We start from the raw sequence: 17,192 nt of genomic DNA on the forward strand, positions 1-17,192 counted from the left end.
CTGGACTCCGATATCCTGGAATGTTATGAATTTAATTTGCATTCTGGGAATCTAAGATGATTTTAAAAGCCATTTTATAGGATAATGATACTGGACATGTTAGCTGACCAAGATGACCTCATGACCTTTTCTGCAATAATTTAAACTGGTGTCTCGTTATGACGTACGAGCCAAAACAATTGACCATCTGGCCTAGCCTGATCCGGTGTTCCCACTTTCATATGCATGTAGCCTAATTAGTCAAGTGTACTCAGACCTGTCAATGAGTTTCTCTTGCTCTGCAAACTTTTGCCATTTTATTGCTGCTTATCTGATTAAGGACCTATGGCGTTTTTGTAATTTTAATACCAAACTTGGGATGAAGACAGCTTGTTTTCAGCAAGAAGGAAAGTTGCCTGAGAGACATCTTGGAGTAAGAGCTGGCACCGGTACTCTGCTAATGGTTTTCGAACCTTAGCTCAAGCCTGGCCTGTAGGTATTTATATTATAGTGTAACTTTGATGCCATTGGTAAATGAAGGTAATAATTTAAACTAAACTGTCTGAAGAGTTTTATATTCCAGACTACCACAGAGTGCAATCTCCAGGACGTGTCAAGAGATGCTTCAAGTCGAGTCCATCATGGATTCCCTGAGCTGTCTCAAATAGATACTTTAACATCAGAGCTAGCTAACATTAAATGAAAGCAAATGTCTGGAGACATAGCCATGTTTGCGAAGAGAGCAGGTAGAATAGTACACCGTGACAGTGATATTAAAATTATACAATCTCAAAGAGCACAACTCGTTTTGATAATATTTTTTCAAGATGATGTTATTATCCCACATTGTTCCTCCTCACACAAAAATATGCTGTCCTCCTGAGATTTTCTCACCCTTGCATCCTCATTTTTGTTTAAACTCATTCATTCTTGGGTGAAAAAGTTATAGAAATCTTGAGTTTACATTTTCTTTCTGTTTATTTTGAAAATGTAATATGACTGTCCAAGTGGCTGTGAAGTGCTTTTAGATTATCCTGAGGACATGTATACCAACATTATTCAATGAAAAGTGAGTGTCACTGTCAAGTTAGCTTTTGTTGTTAATTTCGAATGCCTTGAAAAAGTGATGGTGAACTGCTGTAGTCCATGTGGCTTGGATACATCGAGAATGGTGTCCAGGAGAGAGATCCTAGAATTTGACCTGGTGACCGTGAAGGAATAGCTTCATGTATGGTTCCAAGTCAGGATGGTGAGTTGTTTGGAGGGTAACTTGGCATTTCCTTCATTTGCTATTCTTGTCCTTAGATGGTAGGTTATGGATTTGGAAAGTAATGCCAAAGCCTTGTTGACTTGTTGCATTGCATCTTGTCAGTGGCACACACTATTGCCATTGTGTTTCAATGATGGATGGGTGCCAACCAAGTGGACTGATCAGTACAAAATGCTCTTCATTATGGGGTTGGGCATGCACCCATCCAGGCTAGTCGCGAGTATGCTATTACGTTCCTGACTTGTGCTTTGTTGATTCTTGACAAGCTTTTGGAGGTCAGGAGGTGAGTTACTCACCATGGAATCCTGACCTATGACCTGTTCTTGTAGCCATTGTTTTTTATGTGGTGGATCCAGTTCCTTTTTTTGGTCAAAGTTTGTTACCAGGTTATTGTTACTGTGCCGTATTCAGTGATGGTAATGCAATTGAATTTCAAGGCAATATTCTTCGGTTCTCACTTTTTGGAGATATTCAGTGCATGGACAAGACTCATTACAAGTTATTCTTTTCTTTCAAAATAAAGAGACTTGACATCATGTAACAGAGTGTAGGGGTCAGTAGCTGTACATTTCTCACATCCCTTCTTGTGCTTCCTCATCATGTTAATTGGTGTCTGCTTGTTCTGACAATACTATGGCTTTAAGAGTAGTTATTTTGTACTAGTTTTATTGAAGAGCAGTTTTAAGGCAGAGGTATTGAGCAGGCTACCAGAGCCACTAGACCAAACAGGTTGTGAGGCCTTGGGGTTTTGTTTTAAAAGGTTGGAACAATAGAAGCAGCCTGAATGGGTATGGTTAAGCTTTCACAGAACCAAAACTTAGTGTTTACTTTTGAGCAATTGCTGTTGGGATCTTGAAGTGGAAGTTACTTTTTCCCTTGCTCAGTTATAGCCAAAAGCTGGGGCTACTCTTACTGCTACTGGAGTTGCTTGTGAGACAATCTGTTTTCTGAATTTGCCTTTTGTCATGAGTGTGATTAAGAAGTTTTGCTATATTAAACAATTAATTCGTAATAGCAATTGTATTTATTATTGTTAAGTTTTCCACTCAAGTTAAGTTATTCCAATTCCTGCCTTCCTTTTTTTTTTGTGTTTCAACTGTTGTAGATGAGGTCCATGGGATAGTGAAGAAGGCGTTTGGTATACTTGCTTTTATTGGTCACTGCATTGAGTACAGGAGTTGGGAGGTCATGTTGCAGCTGAATAGGACATTGGTTTGGACACTTTTGGAAAATTGCATGCAGTTCTGGTCTCCCTGCTGCAGGAAAAACTTTATGAAACATGAAAGGAATCAGGGAAGATTTACAAGGAGGTTTCCAGGGTTGGAGAGTTGTACTATATGGAGAAGCTGATTAACCGGAGGCTATTTTTCATGGAGCATCGGAGGCTGAGGGGTGACCTTATCGAGGTTTATAAAATCATGAGGGGTAAGGATCGGGTCAATCAGGGAGTCTAAAACTAGAGGGCAGAGGTTTAAAGTGAGAGAGGAAAGATTTAAAGGGACTTTCGGGGCACTGTTTTCATGCAGAGGTTGGTCTGTGTTTAGAATGACCTGTTAGAAGTGGTGGAGATTGGTACAATACAATATTTAAAGGCATCTGGATGAGTATATGAACAGGAAGGGTTTAGATGGATATGGGCCAAGCGTTGGCAAATTAATTCAGGGTATCTGGTCAGCATGGAAGGGACTGTTTCTGTGTCACACAGCTCCTATGACTCAAATAAAATGTGTCTTGCTTAAATTCTGGTAGTTTGACCAAGTGAATTGCATCTGAAAAGCAATACCTTACATTAACCTTTAAAATAAGAAAAAGATAAAGTTCAGACTATGTTCTAAATATTGAGCAGCTTTGGTCTGGTCCATAACACTGCACATTTAAGGATATAAAACCCTTGTTATCTTTCCATGCAACTTGATCATGAGAATGAGAGTGTTTAATTACTCTTATCAAAACTAAATGATTGAGCAAGGAGATTTTATATGTTTATGCAGTCACATTTTTCATATTCAAGATATTATTTCCCATTCACATACAAACAAAAATCAGGTGCATGTTAGAATATATTGAAAATAAAATTGGATTGCTCATTACATCTGGGATTCCTCTGATTAACACTTGTGCTACTTTGTAAAGTTTTAACTCCACTGTAACATGGGAAAAGGTTGATCAGCTGCGTGATCTCCACAATGGTTCACATTTATAAAATGAGGGGACTTCTTCAGATGCAGCTCAGGTCAGTGGAAAACAGACTGTGATAGGATGCTGATTCAATTATGATGAAGATTCTTTTTTTTTGGAACTTAACATACATAATGAAGAAATAAAAAGGTTCTGCCTACTGAAGAATGTAAAGAAGGATGTAAATTTTGTTTTTGAGTTCAGTGAACAGGATGTGTGGAAATATGTTAAAGTGGGGTTAATTTGGGAAACTTGGTTGGATGGATGAGATGCACCAAAGGGTCTTTTTCTGTGCGGTATGACTATGAAGAATTCAGTGCCTTAGAAAAATAAGGGTTGAGGTAAAAAAGGCTTTTGTCTTGCACAAGATGCCTTATGACACCGGGAGAAAGAGACAGAAATGAACCAGTTTAGAAAGAGAGAGCCAGCCAGTAGGTTAGTGACTGTACAGGCTTCTGCAAGAGAGGACAAGTCTATGTCACTCAAGCCGTTGTTAATTGAGCAGTCTGCAAAGTGGTGTGAGGAGAAAAAGTCTTGTGTGCTTATATTGTCACGAAGATAAAGCTGCAGAGAAAATGGCGGTGGAAGAGGCTGAAGAAATCCATATTAGTAAATAAGTGAACTGTGTTAGCAGTTTGTTTAAAGGTCTTTGAAAGAGATATTCAAAGTGAAGTAGCATTGAGTGAATGTAGAAGTTTCTCGCAAAAAAACCAAGTACAACCATGTAAATGGAACAAGATACTTGAAAATGGAAATGGGGTGATCCTTCACTGGACGTTGCGTATCGGTGAGTTTAGTGTTGAGGGTGAAGTGATGAATTTTTAAAACATTTGTTTCACAGTTCTTACATAGTGTAATGTGTACTTTTTCCTTTCGTGTATCATAAGCATTGATATTCCTTTGTACTTCACACAATTAATTTGTTCAGTGACTGACCACCATGGTTATCAAACTGCAGGAAGAATATTTATGGTTTATCAAGATTTTGTTTTCATAATCAAATCTCACTTGGATCGATCCAATGTTACCATCAGCTGGGATCATAATTCAAGATCTACTTTAGGACTTCAGTCCAAAAATTAAGACTGACCACTTCATGTTGCTGTACAGTTAGAAGTGCCATTGTTGCATGAGCTGTTAAACCTGTTGGTGGATGTAAAACTCTCCTGCTCGGAGGAAGAGCAGGAGAGTTTTCTCTGTCGTCTTGGCCAATTTATCTTTGTCAACAGCATGAGAACAGATGATCCAGTGTCAGTATCACAGGGTCGTGAGTGCTCCTTCTTGAAGATAGCTCCACAAACATCGAAACTTTGGTATGGACATTACAGGTGTCTGAAAAGTCCTTCCCCTACCCGCACAAGAAAAACCAGTAAAGCTTCTGGCTGACGTATTGGTTTGACTTATCTTGTATATTCCAAGGCGGTGCTTCAGCGTCAGCAATGTGTTAACATTTTGGTATTGCTTTTTTTTCTTGTTTGCTCATGTTCATATAACTGCCATTATACAGGTGCTCTCACAAAGCATGTTACAACAAGCTCACCATCACCTTCTCCAGAGCAATTGCAGATAAGCAATGAAAACTCATCTAGTTCGTTCTGCCTCCATTTCATGTGCAAGTTAATCTGAGGCACTCACTGACTTTAACAACTGACAGAATTTACCATAAATCATTACAAATGGTGCCAAAGTGGCCAGCAGGCTTTGTCGTATGTAGTACAAAAGGAGGCAGAGAGCACACAAAATAGGAAGAAAAATTGAATTAAACCCCAGGAATGGGGTCATTGATTACAATTATATGAACAAGCAGGCCCGAAACCCTTTTGCTCTGGTTCGACCAGATCCCCAAATCAAGAGATGGCTGACAATAGTTGGGGGCTTGCCGTGCACAGATCAACTGTGACACTAACCTTCTGCCAACCCTTCCAGAATGAAGCCAGTTGACTTTGTGATAGTGAAAGGTACTATGTAAATGCAAGTGATTAAGTGATGGAGGGGAAGAAAAAAAAATTGTTCAGTTCTAAGAGCACTGACAGTCATAGAAATGTTAAGCACAGAAATAGACCCTTCAGTTTAACTCATCGATGCTGACCAGATATCCCAACCCAATCTAGTCCCACCTTCCAGCACCTGGCCCATATCCCTCCTAACCATTCCTAATCATACACCCACCCAGGTGCCTTTAAAATGCTGCAATTGTGCTAGCCTTCACCAATTTCTCTGGCAGCTCATTCCATACACTTGCTACCCTCTGCGCGAAAAAGCTGCCCCTTCGGTCTCTTTTTACATTTTTTCCCCCTCACCCTAAACCTTTACCCACTAGTTCTGGACTCCCCCACCCCAGGGAAAAGATCTTGTCTATTTACCGTATACATGTCCTCATGATGTTATAAACCTCGATATGATCATCCTCCGCCTCCGATGCTCCAGGGAAAACAACCCCAGCCTATTCGGCCTCTCCCTCAAGCTCAAATCCTCCAAACTTGGCAACATCCTTGGAAATCTTTTCTGAATCCTTTCAAGTTTCAAAAAATCCTTCCAGTAGGAAGGAGACCAGAATTGCATGTAATATTCCAAAAGTGACTGAACCAATATCCTGTACAACCACAATATGCCCTCCAAATTCCTGTACACAATATTCTGACTAATAAATGAAAGCATACCAAACGCCTTCTTCACTATCCTATCTACCTTTGACTCCACTTTCAAGGAGCTATGAACCTGCACTCCAAGGTCTCTTTGTTCAGCAACGCTTGCTTGGACCTTACCATTAAGTGTATAAGTCCTGCTAAGATCTGTTTTCCCAAAACGCAGCATCTGAATTAAGCTCCATCTGCCACTTCTCAGCACATTGGCCCATCTGATCAAGATCTCGTTGTGATCTGAGGTAACCTTCTTCGTTGTCCACTACACCTCCAATTTTGCTGTCATCTGCAAACTTACTAGCTGTACCTCTTATGCTCGTATCCAAATCATTTATGTAAATGACAAAAAGTAGGGAAACCAGCAGTGATCCTCGTTCCATACCACTGGTCACAGGCATCGAGTCTGAAAAACATCCCTCCACCACCAGCCTCTGTCACCTTTGAGCCAGTTCTCTATCCAAATGACGAGTTCGCCCCGTATTCTGTGAGACCTAACCTTGCTCATCCGTCTCCTCTGTGGAACCTTGTCCAACGCCTTACTGGTGCCCATATAGATTCCGTCGACTGCTCTGCCCTCATCAATCCTCTTTATCACTTCTTCAAAAAAAACTCTGTCAAGGCGGTGAGACTTGATTTTCCCACGCACAAAGCCATGTGCACTTGTGGTCACATAAAATGCAAATCGGGGGAGTGGAGTGCATCATTTCTCCCTCCAACTCTATTTTGATTTAGTCCCTACCCTCCCCTTCACTGTTTTGATCACACAGCATCGCCCTGTGGTTTGAAGGGCAGTGCTTGTCACTGGCCACTCGGGTGTTTTTCCTATCTTCCTGGTGGTGGAAATTGAATAAAGATTCGTGCACTTTGTGTCTTTTCACTGTGTCTCACACCTGCACATACACACCATGGGTGCTGGGGAAAAAATAAGCACTACCGCAGTGTGGGGGTTAAATTAAAAAAAAAGAAAGAGTTAAAAAAAGAGAAAAAAAATAAAAAGCAAATCGGTTGGAAAGGCTGGGGTGGGTGGAGGTGCCAGTCATGAGGAAAACAACAATGCTTTTGGGGGGTTGAGGAACTTGCATCGCCATTTGTGAAAGGAATCCCACAATTTCAGCCAGTAAACGCTGGGCAAAGTAAAGTAAATCAGCCAACAATTGCCTAGAGATGCCCACGTTAAAACTACATGAGGTTTATAAGTCGCCACGAATTGGTTGCGGTGGTACCTGCAATCTTGGTGACGGTTGGGTCTCTCTCTCGCGCGCGCGCGCGCGACCGCTCGATTTAAATCCCAGCTGGCCGTTGGTCGCGCGCACGCGGCCTGGCAACGCAGCCGAAGCCTGGCCTTTGCCTGACGGCGACAAGCCCGGGGCGAAGCCCCGTCACGGCCGACGGGTGACGCCAAGAGGCGGCTGGGGGGTCGGATTGCCTCGTTACTTCGTCGCCCTCCGCCACCATGAGCAAGAGGAAAGCGCCGCAAGAGACGCTCAACGAGGGGATTACCGACTTCCTAATCGGTAAGAGGAATGGAGGAGGAGGAGGAGGAGGAGGAGGCGGCGGACGGGTTTGTCGTTCCGATCCTCAACCACCGAGAGGGAATGACAAGCCTTTGCCTCAGGACCGTCCTTCCTCAGCCGGTGTTGAAAGCGGGTCCAAATGTTTTTTTTCCCCCCAGTTAGAGAAAACATATTTGCAATATTCACCATGTGAGATAGTATAGCATTAAACTTTCAACCCGGAACCCAAACCAATATCTAAAAGTAAACCCCAATTTGAAGCACCTAAATATAATTCTAACTCGAAACCTAATTCCGAATTTGACGCCCACCCTGATTCGAATCCTTTTTTTTGAATTTCAAAAATATACTTTATTCATAAAATACTTTAATGGTCTGTACAGTTGAACATACCATACATATGTAAACATTCCATTTGTTTGCATACCGAAAACAGAGTAATCATTCCTATTTACGGGTCTGTACGATTCCATTTTTAGCTGAGCTGTCAGCAGAGCCCAAATGACTGCGCGGGCCCCCTGTTCTTTGGCAGGCAGATGTTACACGGTGGTCTTTCCCCACCGTGCCTTGGCGGCAGCTGCCCCAAGCTTCAGCGCGTCCCTCAGCACGTAGTCCTGGACCTTGGAATGTGCCAGTCCGCAACACTCAGTCGGGGGTCAACTCCTTCAGCTGGAAGATCAACAGGTTTCGGACCGCCCAGAGAGCGTCCTTCACCGAGTTGATGATCCTCCAGGCGCAGTTAATGTTCGTCTCGGTGTGCGTCCCGGGGAACAGGCCGCAGAGCACGGAGTCCCGCGTCACGGCCCTGCTCGGGACGAACCTCGACAAACACCACTGCGTTCCTCTCCAGACTTCTTCTGCGTAGGCACATTCCAGAAGGAGGTGTGTGACAGTCTCGTTTCCCCCCCCCCCCCCCGCAGCCGCTTCGAGGGCAGCGTGCGGTGTGGCTGAGAGTCCGGGTGGGCATAAAGGATCTCACAGACAGAGCCCTTCTCACCACCAGCCAAGCCATGTCTTGGTGTTTGTTAGAAAGTTCTGGCGATGAGGCATTCTGCCAAATGGCTTTGACAGTCTGCTCAGGGAACCGCTCGATAGGATCCGCCCTCTCCCTTTCCCGAAGGGACTCAAGGACACTACATGCTGACCACTTCCCGATGGACTTGTGGTCAAAGGTGTTTTTCTTCATAAACTTCTCCACGAAGGACAGGTGATATGGAACGGTCCAACTATTCGGAGCGTTGCGCGGCAGCGAGGCCAGGCCCATCCTTCGCAACACCGGAGACAGGTAGAATCTCAGGACGTAGTGACACTTGGTGTTTGCGTACCAGGGATCCACGCACAGCTTGATGCAGCCACACACAAAGGTGGCCATCAGGGTGAGGGTGGCATTGGGTGTATTTTTTTCCCCCGTTGCCCATTTCTTTGTACAGCGAGTCCCTTCGGACCCGGTCCATCTTTGACCTCCATATAAACTGGAAGATGGCCGGGGTGACTGCAGCGGCACAGGTTCTGGGAATAGGCCAGACCTGTGCCATGTATAATAGCAATGACAGTGCCTCACACCTGATGACCAGGTTTTTTCCCGCGATGGAGAGCTACCGTAGCTTCCATCTGCCCAGTTTCTGCCTCACTTTGCTGATATGCTCCGCCCAAAACTTGGCGCACGCCCCAGCCCCCCAAACCAAATACCCAGCATCTTCAGGTGGTCGGACCTGACGGTGAAGGGGATCAAGGATTGGTCGGCCCAGTTCCCAAAGAGCATGGCTTCGGTTTACCTTGGCCCCCGAGGCCCGTTCAAACTGGTCACATATGCACATGAGTCTGCGCATGGACAGCGGATCCGAGCAAAAAACGGCACGTCATCCATGTACAGGGAGGCCTTAACCTGCAGGCCCCCGCTGCCAGGAATAGTCACCCCTCTCAGGCTCGCATACTTCCTGATGGACTCGGCAAATGGCTCTATGCAGCACACAAACAAGGCAGGAGAGAGAGGGCAGCCCTGCCTGACTCCAGATCTGACTGGGAAGCTATCTGATTCCCACCCATTGATTGAGACTGCACTGACAATGTTAGTGTAGAGCAGTCTGATCCAATTACCGATTCCCTCCCCAAAGCCCATTTTGGAGAGGACATCTCTCATAGATGTATGCGATGTCCTGTCAAAGGCTTTCTCCTGGTCCAGGCTGATGAGACAGGTGTCCACCCCCCTGTCCTGCACGTAGGCGATCGTATCCCTGAGGAGTACGAGACTCTCAGCGATCTTCCTGCCCAGTACAGCACAGGTTTGGTCAGGGTGGATCACCGATCCCAGGGCAGGCCTGACCCGGTTGGCGATTACCTTTGACAAGATTTTGTAGTCTGTGTTTAACAGTGAGATTTAGAGCTGCACCCAAAACCCAATCATCAACTTGATGCCCACCATTTCCAAAAGGCATTCAATAAGGTACCCCGTTAGGTTACATGTAGAAGAGCCCATTATATTGAGTGCAGTCTGTTAGCTGGTTAGAGGATTGGCTGACTGACAAAAAGAGAGGTAGGTTAAGGTGATCATTTTCAGGATACCGACCTGGAACTAGTCGAGTACTGCAGGGATCTTTGCAAGGGTCACAGTTGTTCATAATATATGATAATGACTTGGATGAGGAAAGTGAACGGACAACAGCTAAGTTTTCTGATGATGCAAAAACAAATGGAAAGGCAAGATTTGGAGATGCCAGTGTTGGATTGGGGTGTACAAAGTTTAAAAAGTCACACCAGGTTTTCGTCCAACAGGTTTAGTTGGAAGCATACTAGCTTTCAGAGCGCTGCTCCTTCATCAGGTGATTGTGCAAGCAGTCTCTAGTGGGATATAAAGAGGTTACATGAGTGTGCAATAACTTGACAGCTGCAATGCAAGTTAGAAGATGTGAAGTCATGCAGTTTGGTGAGAGGATTCGAAGAGCATCCTGACGAGCTTTTCCAGCAGCTTCTGTTTTTGATTTCCAGCACATGCAGCTCTTTTGGATTTCATTTTTCAGAGGAATAATATTATTATCCTACAAATGCCACCTGATCTGTTGAGCTTTTCCAGCAATTTCTGTTTTTTTATTTCAGATTTCCAGCATTTGCATTATCGTCCTACAGCACGGAAACAGACCCTTTGGTCCAACCAGTCCATGCCGATCAAAATCCCAAACAAAATTTGTCCCACCTGCCTGAGCTTGGACTATATCTCTCCAAATATTTCTTATTCGTGGACTTATCTAAATGTCTTCCAAACATTGTAACTGTACCTGTACCCACCACTTCCTCTGGAAGTTCATTCCAAACACAAACCACTTTCTGTGTTTAAATAAAAATTGCCCCTCCTGACTGTTTTTGGTTCTTTCTCTCACCTTAAAAAATGCCCCCTAATCTTGAAATCCCCAATCATGGGGAAAAGACACTTGCCATTCACCCTTTCTATACCCCTCATGATTTTAGAAACATCGATAAGGTCACCCTTAAACCTCCTATGCTCCAGTGAGAAAAATCCCAACCTATCAGCTTCTCCTTCTCACTTAAGCCATCCATCCATTCCTAGCAACATCCTGATATATCTCTTCTGAACCCTGCCGAGCTTTATAATATCCTACCTATAACGTAGAGCAGAACTGGACACTGTACTCCACAAGAGGCTTTGCCAACATCGTGTACAACAGCAGCATAATGTCCCAACTCTAGTATTCAAAGGTCTGAACAATGAAGGCAGGCTGCTAAACACTTTCTTAACTACCCTGTCTGTGTATGATGTAGACTTCAATGAATTATATACCTGAACCCCGAGGTCTCTCTATTCTGCAACATTACCCAAGGCCCTACTTTTACTTGTAGAAGTCTTGCCTTTGTTTGTTTTTACTAAAATGCAATAACTTGCATTTATTCAAATTAAATTCTCTGCGCTACACTTAAGCTCATTGACTCAATCGATCAAAAACTGTTTGTAATCTTAAATAACCTTCTTCACTGTCCACTATTCCACCAACCTTGGTGTCATCCTCAAATGTACGAACCATACTTTGTATATTCTCATTTATATAAATGACAAACAAAAGTGGATCCAGTACTGATCCCTGTGGAACACCACTGGCCACAGTACTCCAATCCGAAAAACAGTCCTCCACCAGTCTGTCTGCTGCTGTTAAGCCAATTTTGTATCCAATTGGCAAGCTTACCCTGAATCCCATGTGATCTAACTTTACTGGTTTGTCTCCCATGCAGGACCTTGTTCGTTTGTTTTTTTTTTATATAGAAGAGTTGAATATTATTTAAATGGAGAAAAATACAGCACAGAGGAATTTGGGTGTCCTCATGCAAAGATCACAAAATGCCAGCATTCTAACAGCATGGGTGGCTCAGTTTTAGTACTGCTGCCTCACTGCCCCAGGAACCTGGATTCGATTCCTCCCTAGGGCGACCGTCTGTAGTTTGCACATTCCCCTGGTATCTGTGTGGGTTTCCTTTGGGTGCTCTGTCACAGTCCTAAGATGTGCAAGCTAAGTAGATTAGCCATTGGAAATGCAGGGTGCAGAGATAGGTGCATCAGTGTGGACTCGATTAGTCGAATAACCTCCTTCCAAACTGTCGGGGTTCTTGATTCTGTGAAGTTCAGTGCGTAATATGGAAAGCAAATGGGAACAAGGGAATGGAGAAGAAACAGGAAATTCTTGATAAAACTGCACAAGGCATTAGTTGGACTGCACCTGGAATAGTGTGAACAGTTTGTTTATTTAAGGAAAGGTGTACTGTCATTGATGGCTGTCCAATGAAGGTTCACTCAGTTGATTCCAGTAAGGAGATTAGTCATGGGGAAAAGGTAAAGCGGAGATGAGAATTGTGAGATCATTGATTGTGGAGCAGACACAATGAACTGAATGGCTGCTTTTACTCCTACATTTGAACCCCAATCTGAATCTTAGACCTAAACACTGCAATAACCCAAAAGCCGATTCTGCACCCATGTCAATCCAAATTCTCGTCCAGGTGACTGGACATCCTGGTTTTGTCACATCACCCAAGGCCGTCAGAAATTTCCAAGTGATCTGACTGTAAACTATTTTAGAGAAAAACCTTTTTCACTTCACCTGGCATGGGAGAAACCATCTCCTTGACACCTTCAAGGAAATTGTCACTGTTTTTTCAGTGCCAACAGCTCAGTAGTGTCGCAGTGTCAACAGTCATAGTGGTCTCATCAAAGACCAGTCCTGTTTGTTGAAAATAGCCACTTTTATGAAATCCTCATGACAAATCACTGCATACATCCTTGTGATTCCTACATGCAATTTGTTACCTTTAAGTTCAAGTGCTGTCCAAGTTTTAAAGGAGATTCCAAGGCCAGAATATTATAGAAGGTGTGCTATTTAGCTGTTCTGCTTTCCTGCACAGCAATAATCAAATTTGATTCATTAGCAGTGAAGCATTCTGAGCTGCAGTAATGATCTGAGGGGCATGGGAATTGGTTGTCCTCTGTGGTGTTGACAGTAATTTAAAATGACATTTTTTTTTATTAAATACATTTGTTTGGAGTAGAATTTAAGTCATAGAGGTTTACAGCACAGAAGATAGGCCTTCAGCCCATCAAGTCAATGCCATTGAGAAACAAGCACCTAATTATTCTGATTCTCTCTTCCAGTCCATAGTCTTGAATGTTGTAACACAGCAAGTGCACATCTAAATACTTCTTAAATGTTGTGAGGTGTCAGCCTCTACTCGCCAAACAGAAAGTAAGATCCAGATTTCTGCCAGCATCTGGGTGAAAATATTTTCTTCACATCCCCTCTAAACCTCCAGCTCTGTAAATCTATGCCCCCGCCCACCCAGTTATTGAACTGTCAAGCAAGGGGAAAGATTCCTTCCTGTCTACAGTATCTATGTCCTTCATGATTTTAATCATCTCAATCATTTTCATACCCTCAGCAGCTTTGTTCCATGGAAAATAACCTCAGTCTATCTAATTCTGTTCATAACTCAAATTCTCCAGCCTATGCAACATCCTGGTAAATCTCCTCTCACCAGCTTGAAAGCAGGGCAGCACGGTCGCTCAGTGGTTAGAACTGCTGCCTCACAGCACCAGGGTAAATATAGGGTAGGGGAATGTGTCTGGGTGGGTTACTCTTCTGAGGGTTGGTGTGGACTTGTTGGGTCGAAGGGCCTGTTTTCAAGCTACAGGGATTCTAATATAATTCTAATTGCATCCCACTGCAAGCCAATACTTTAGTTTTGGCCTAACATTTTAGCTTAACCTCCCTGCTCTTAAGTTCTTTCTAATTTGGCTAATAAAGGCAAGTATCCTATATACTTCTTCACCACTTTGTCTACCTGTTCCCTTACTAGTGGATATGCACACCAAATTCCCTTTGATCCTCAGTGTTTCCCAAGGTTCTACTGTTCAACATGTCTTCCCTGCCTCATTTGTCTTTCCCAAGTGCATCACCTCTCACCTCTCTGGATTGAATTCCATTTCACACTGATCAGTCCAACTGACCAACATGTCTGTATGCTCATGTAATCTTCAGTATTTACCACCTCATCATTTTTTGTGTCATCGGTGAACTTACTGATCAACCCTCCTCCATTCAAATCTAAATCGTTTTTATATATATCAGCAAGCATCCCAATACTGATTTCTGTATAACCCTCCTGGACATAGGCTGTCAGTCATAAAAACATCCCTTGACTACCATCCTCTACTTCCTGCCACTCAGCCAATTCTCGATCCGATTAGCTCATTTTCTTTGGATCTCATGGGCTCTGACTTTCACTATCAGCCTCCCAAGAGGGATCTTATCAAAAGCATTGCTGAAGTCCATGTACAGTCGGCTCTGATGCAATAGTTCCATTCTTGTTTGATCTTGCATTATAAGAAAATTATGGAATATGTGTCATTTAAACTAATGAGGTCAGGAAAGTTCGAGTTCTACAAATAATGGTCTCGATTCTTCAATCTAGTTAAAGCCAATTCGCCTTGAAGAAACATATAGCAGAACCGACTATAGATCAAGTAAAAATCCATCGGATGTGTGCTCTGATCTGAACCTCTTTGAAAAATTCAATCAAGTTAAGTCAGGCATGACCTCCCATTAACGAAGCCATGCTGACTGTTCTTAATTAATTCCGGCCCTCCAACTGCAGGGTAATATTGTGTCTCAGTTTTGGAGATAGTGCAGAAAAGAGTCATGGTATTAAGTGATTACCTTATCAGGAGAAGTTGAGGCCCTCAAACTGTGAAAGTAGATAATTAAAGGACAGCCTTATGAGAATACACTAAAATTTAAGCAATTTGGAGAACAAAGCTTAAGCTAAAAATAGTGAAATGAAAATTATGGACTGGTGTGAGGGAATAAATCTTTTTCAGGCAATTTGTTCGGAATGCTTGGAAGTAAACATTTGATTTGGGAAGGTGGAGTACAAATTTACACTTCTGGAAGAGACATTTCAGTGAGGCGGAAATGAATTTTTTTTTTCATTCTGGATGGAAAAATTAAGATGAGTTTCGAGGCTTTCTTGATTTGTATGCTTTTTTTAAAAAAATGTGTATTAATATTTTTTAACATATTTACACTAATATTTTCTGCAGAGCTGGCTAACTTTGAGAGGAATGTGAACCGGGCAATGCACAAGTACAATGCATACAGGTAAATCCCAAGATAGGCTGTTTAGATGCAAGTAAAAAAATCCCAGTTGAGAGGATTATTTTACATGTTCTGATACTTAGTCTTGGTTAACCCAGTAAAGATCAGTTATCATGACATCATATGGTACTTCCAAATAGATCAGCATGAACTGATATTCTTGCACATTGTGACGATCTGAAAAGAAGCCGTGATTACCAATGTGAACAATGTGTAATCAGATTGGGTATTTAGATTAAGAACAAAGCAGTGAATAAGAATGTATGTTTAATCCTTATTTTGTCACTTTGCAGATCAGATTACTGTTAATTAATTGTATGTTCAATGACATTGTGCAATACCAGATTTATATGTAAGACTCCCTTAGTAACATAAATGTGCAGAACACTTTTACAAAACAGCATTATGTTGTAACTCTCTACTTAACTGTGAATGATTGCTGTATGGCAAATGGGTCTTTCAGAGTTGGTATTTCTTATTATTTTCTTATGATAGGAAAGCAGCTTCAGTTATTGCAAAGTATCCAACAAAGATCAAGAGTGGTGCAGAAGCCAAAAAGCTGGTAAGCACTTGTAATTATTGAAAACATTTTTATAACTTCTAAAATGCTTTAAAGTTTAAAATATATTTGTTTTGCTTCATTATTAACTTTTCTTAAATGATCTGAAGTTACAAGAGGTTGAAGTGTGTAGTCCAAAGAGTGTTTTTTTACATAAATGCAAGGAATAAGAAGAGAGTTGAATTTTAGATTAAAAATCAGCTTGAACAGTATGATATAGTTTTTATTACTGAGACATGACCACAAAACAGGTGTTCAGGACTGGAAACTAAATATACCAGGAAGATAATGAAAAAAGAGGGGTAAAGAGTATCCTTAGTGATCAAGAATGAAAGAACTTCACTAATAACAGAGGATATAATAAGAGACACAGAAGCAGCAGATACTTTATGGGTAGATTAATGAAATGAACAAATATACATGGAACCTGTCTGTAAAACCTCCAGTAGCAATTGAGAAGTAACAGATGTATGAATGCAGAGATTAGACAAGTATTTAAGAAAGGCAGGCTGCTTTTAATTTTTTTTAGCTTTCACATACATTGTGATAATTACACTAGCACGAGTCACAATCTATCTGGGAAGAGTGAGCTGATAATTGTGCCCAACTCTTCCACAAGCTGTCACAAATGTACAAAATCCCAGTGACACCATCAAAATGACAAATTTGTCTGACTGATTGTTACTCAGGACAAAAACAATTCACACCCGATTTCATTGATAACTGGAAAGTAACTTTGTATTGAAGCACACTTAATTCAACAAGATCAGGTAAAGGATTTCAAACTTAAACTATACCCCTTCAAAAACCCTAAACATACATACACTTGATCATAGTTAAGACAGACTAACGAGAAACAGTTTCGCATGCGTACTGTGTCCGTACAAAAGAATATAGACAAGGTAAACAAAATTCTGAAGATCAAAAGTTGAAATTACCAGGTTAAAAAGGTATTTTTCTCATAGTCCTTTTAATTTTTGCAATGATGATACACTGTTGTCTGCAGGGGAACTATTGCTCATTGATGTGATGTTGACCAGGTGAACTTAGGTCATTTCTTGTATGAATTCTTTCTTCTAAGATTTCTTGGTTTTATTTATTTTCTTCATATGCAGTGAGAAAAAGAGAGAGGGAGATATTGATGGTTTCTAGCTGGATACTTCTTTCCCCACATTCTGCTCTTGGCAGTTATGGGTTTTTTAACAATCTGCCTCTCAACCAATTGGAAGGCTATTGTCAGGCAGAATTTCTTTACTTCATAAGATTCTCGATGTCATTCAATGCTGAATTCTCCCAGAGAGCTTTTCTTAGTGCAACAATACACATTACTTGATTTTAAAGCTGCTGATATTTCACTAACAGCAGCTGAAGTGAAAATTGTGATCTCTCTCTCACATGCTT

At 42.0% G+C, this 17,192-nt stretch overlaps 1 protein-coding gene and 1 long non-coding RNA gene across 2 annotated transcripts in view; one reads left to right on the forward strand and one right to left on the reverse strand.

Moving 5' to 3' along the window:
* LOC140459753 (uncharacterized) overlaps positions 1 to 7,368 on the reverse strand; it is a 35,078-nt gene extending 27,710 nt beyond the window's left edge. The window contains exon 1 of the long non-coding RNA XR_011953859.1: positions 7,293 to 7,368. This is a non-coding gene — a long non-coding RNA (uncharacterized lncRNA). The remainder of the gene's footprint in view (positions 1 to 7,292) is intronic.
* Positions 7,369 to 7,370: 2 nt separating this feature from the next.
* polb (polymerase (DNA directed), beta) overlaps positions 7,371 to 17,192 on the forward strand; it is a 108,904-nt gene continuing 99,082 nt past the window's right edge. The window contains exons 1-3 of the mRNA XM_072554245.1: positions 7,371 to 7,583; positions 15,178 to 15,235; positions 15,728 to 15,794. Of these exons, the coding sequence (XP_072410346.1) occupies positions 7,523 to 7,583; positions 15,178 to 15,235; positions 15,728 to 15,794 (186 nt within the window). The 5' untranslated portion in view covers positions 7,371 to 7,522. The remainder of the gene's footprint in view (positions 7,584 to 15,177; positions 15,236 to 15,727; positions 15,795 to 17,192) is intronic.

Source organism: Chiloscyllium punctatum, chromosome 35 (genome assembly GCF_047496795.1).
Source record: "Chiloscyllium punctatum isolate Juve2018m chromosome 35, sChiPun1.3, whole genome shotgun sequence".
In the NCBI taxonomy this organism is placed as follows: Eukaryota; Metazoa; Chordata; class Chondrichthyes; order Orectolobiformes; family Hemiscylliidae; genus Chiloscyllium; species Chiloscyllium punctatum.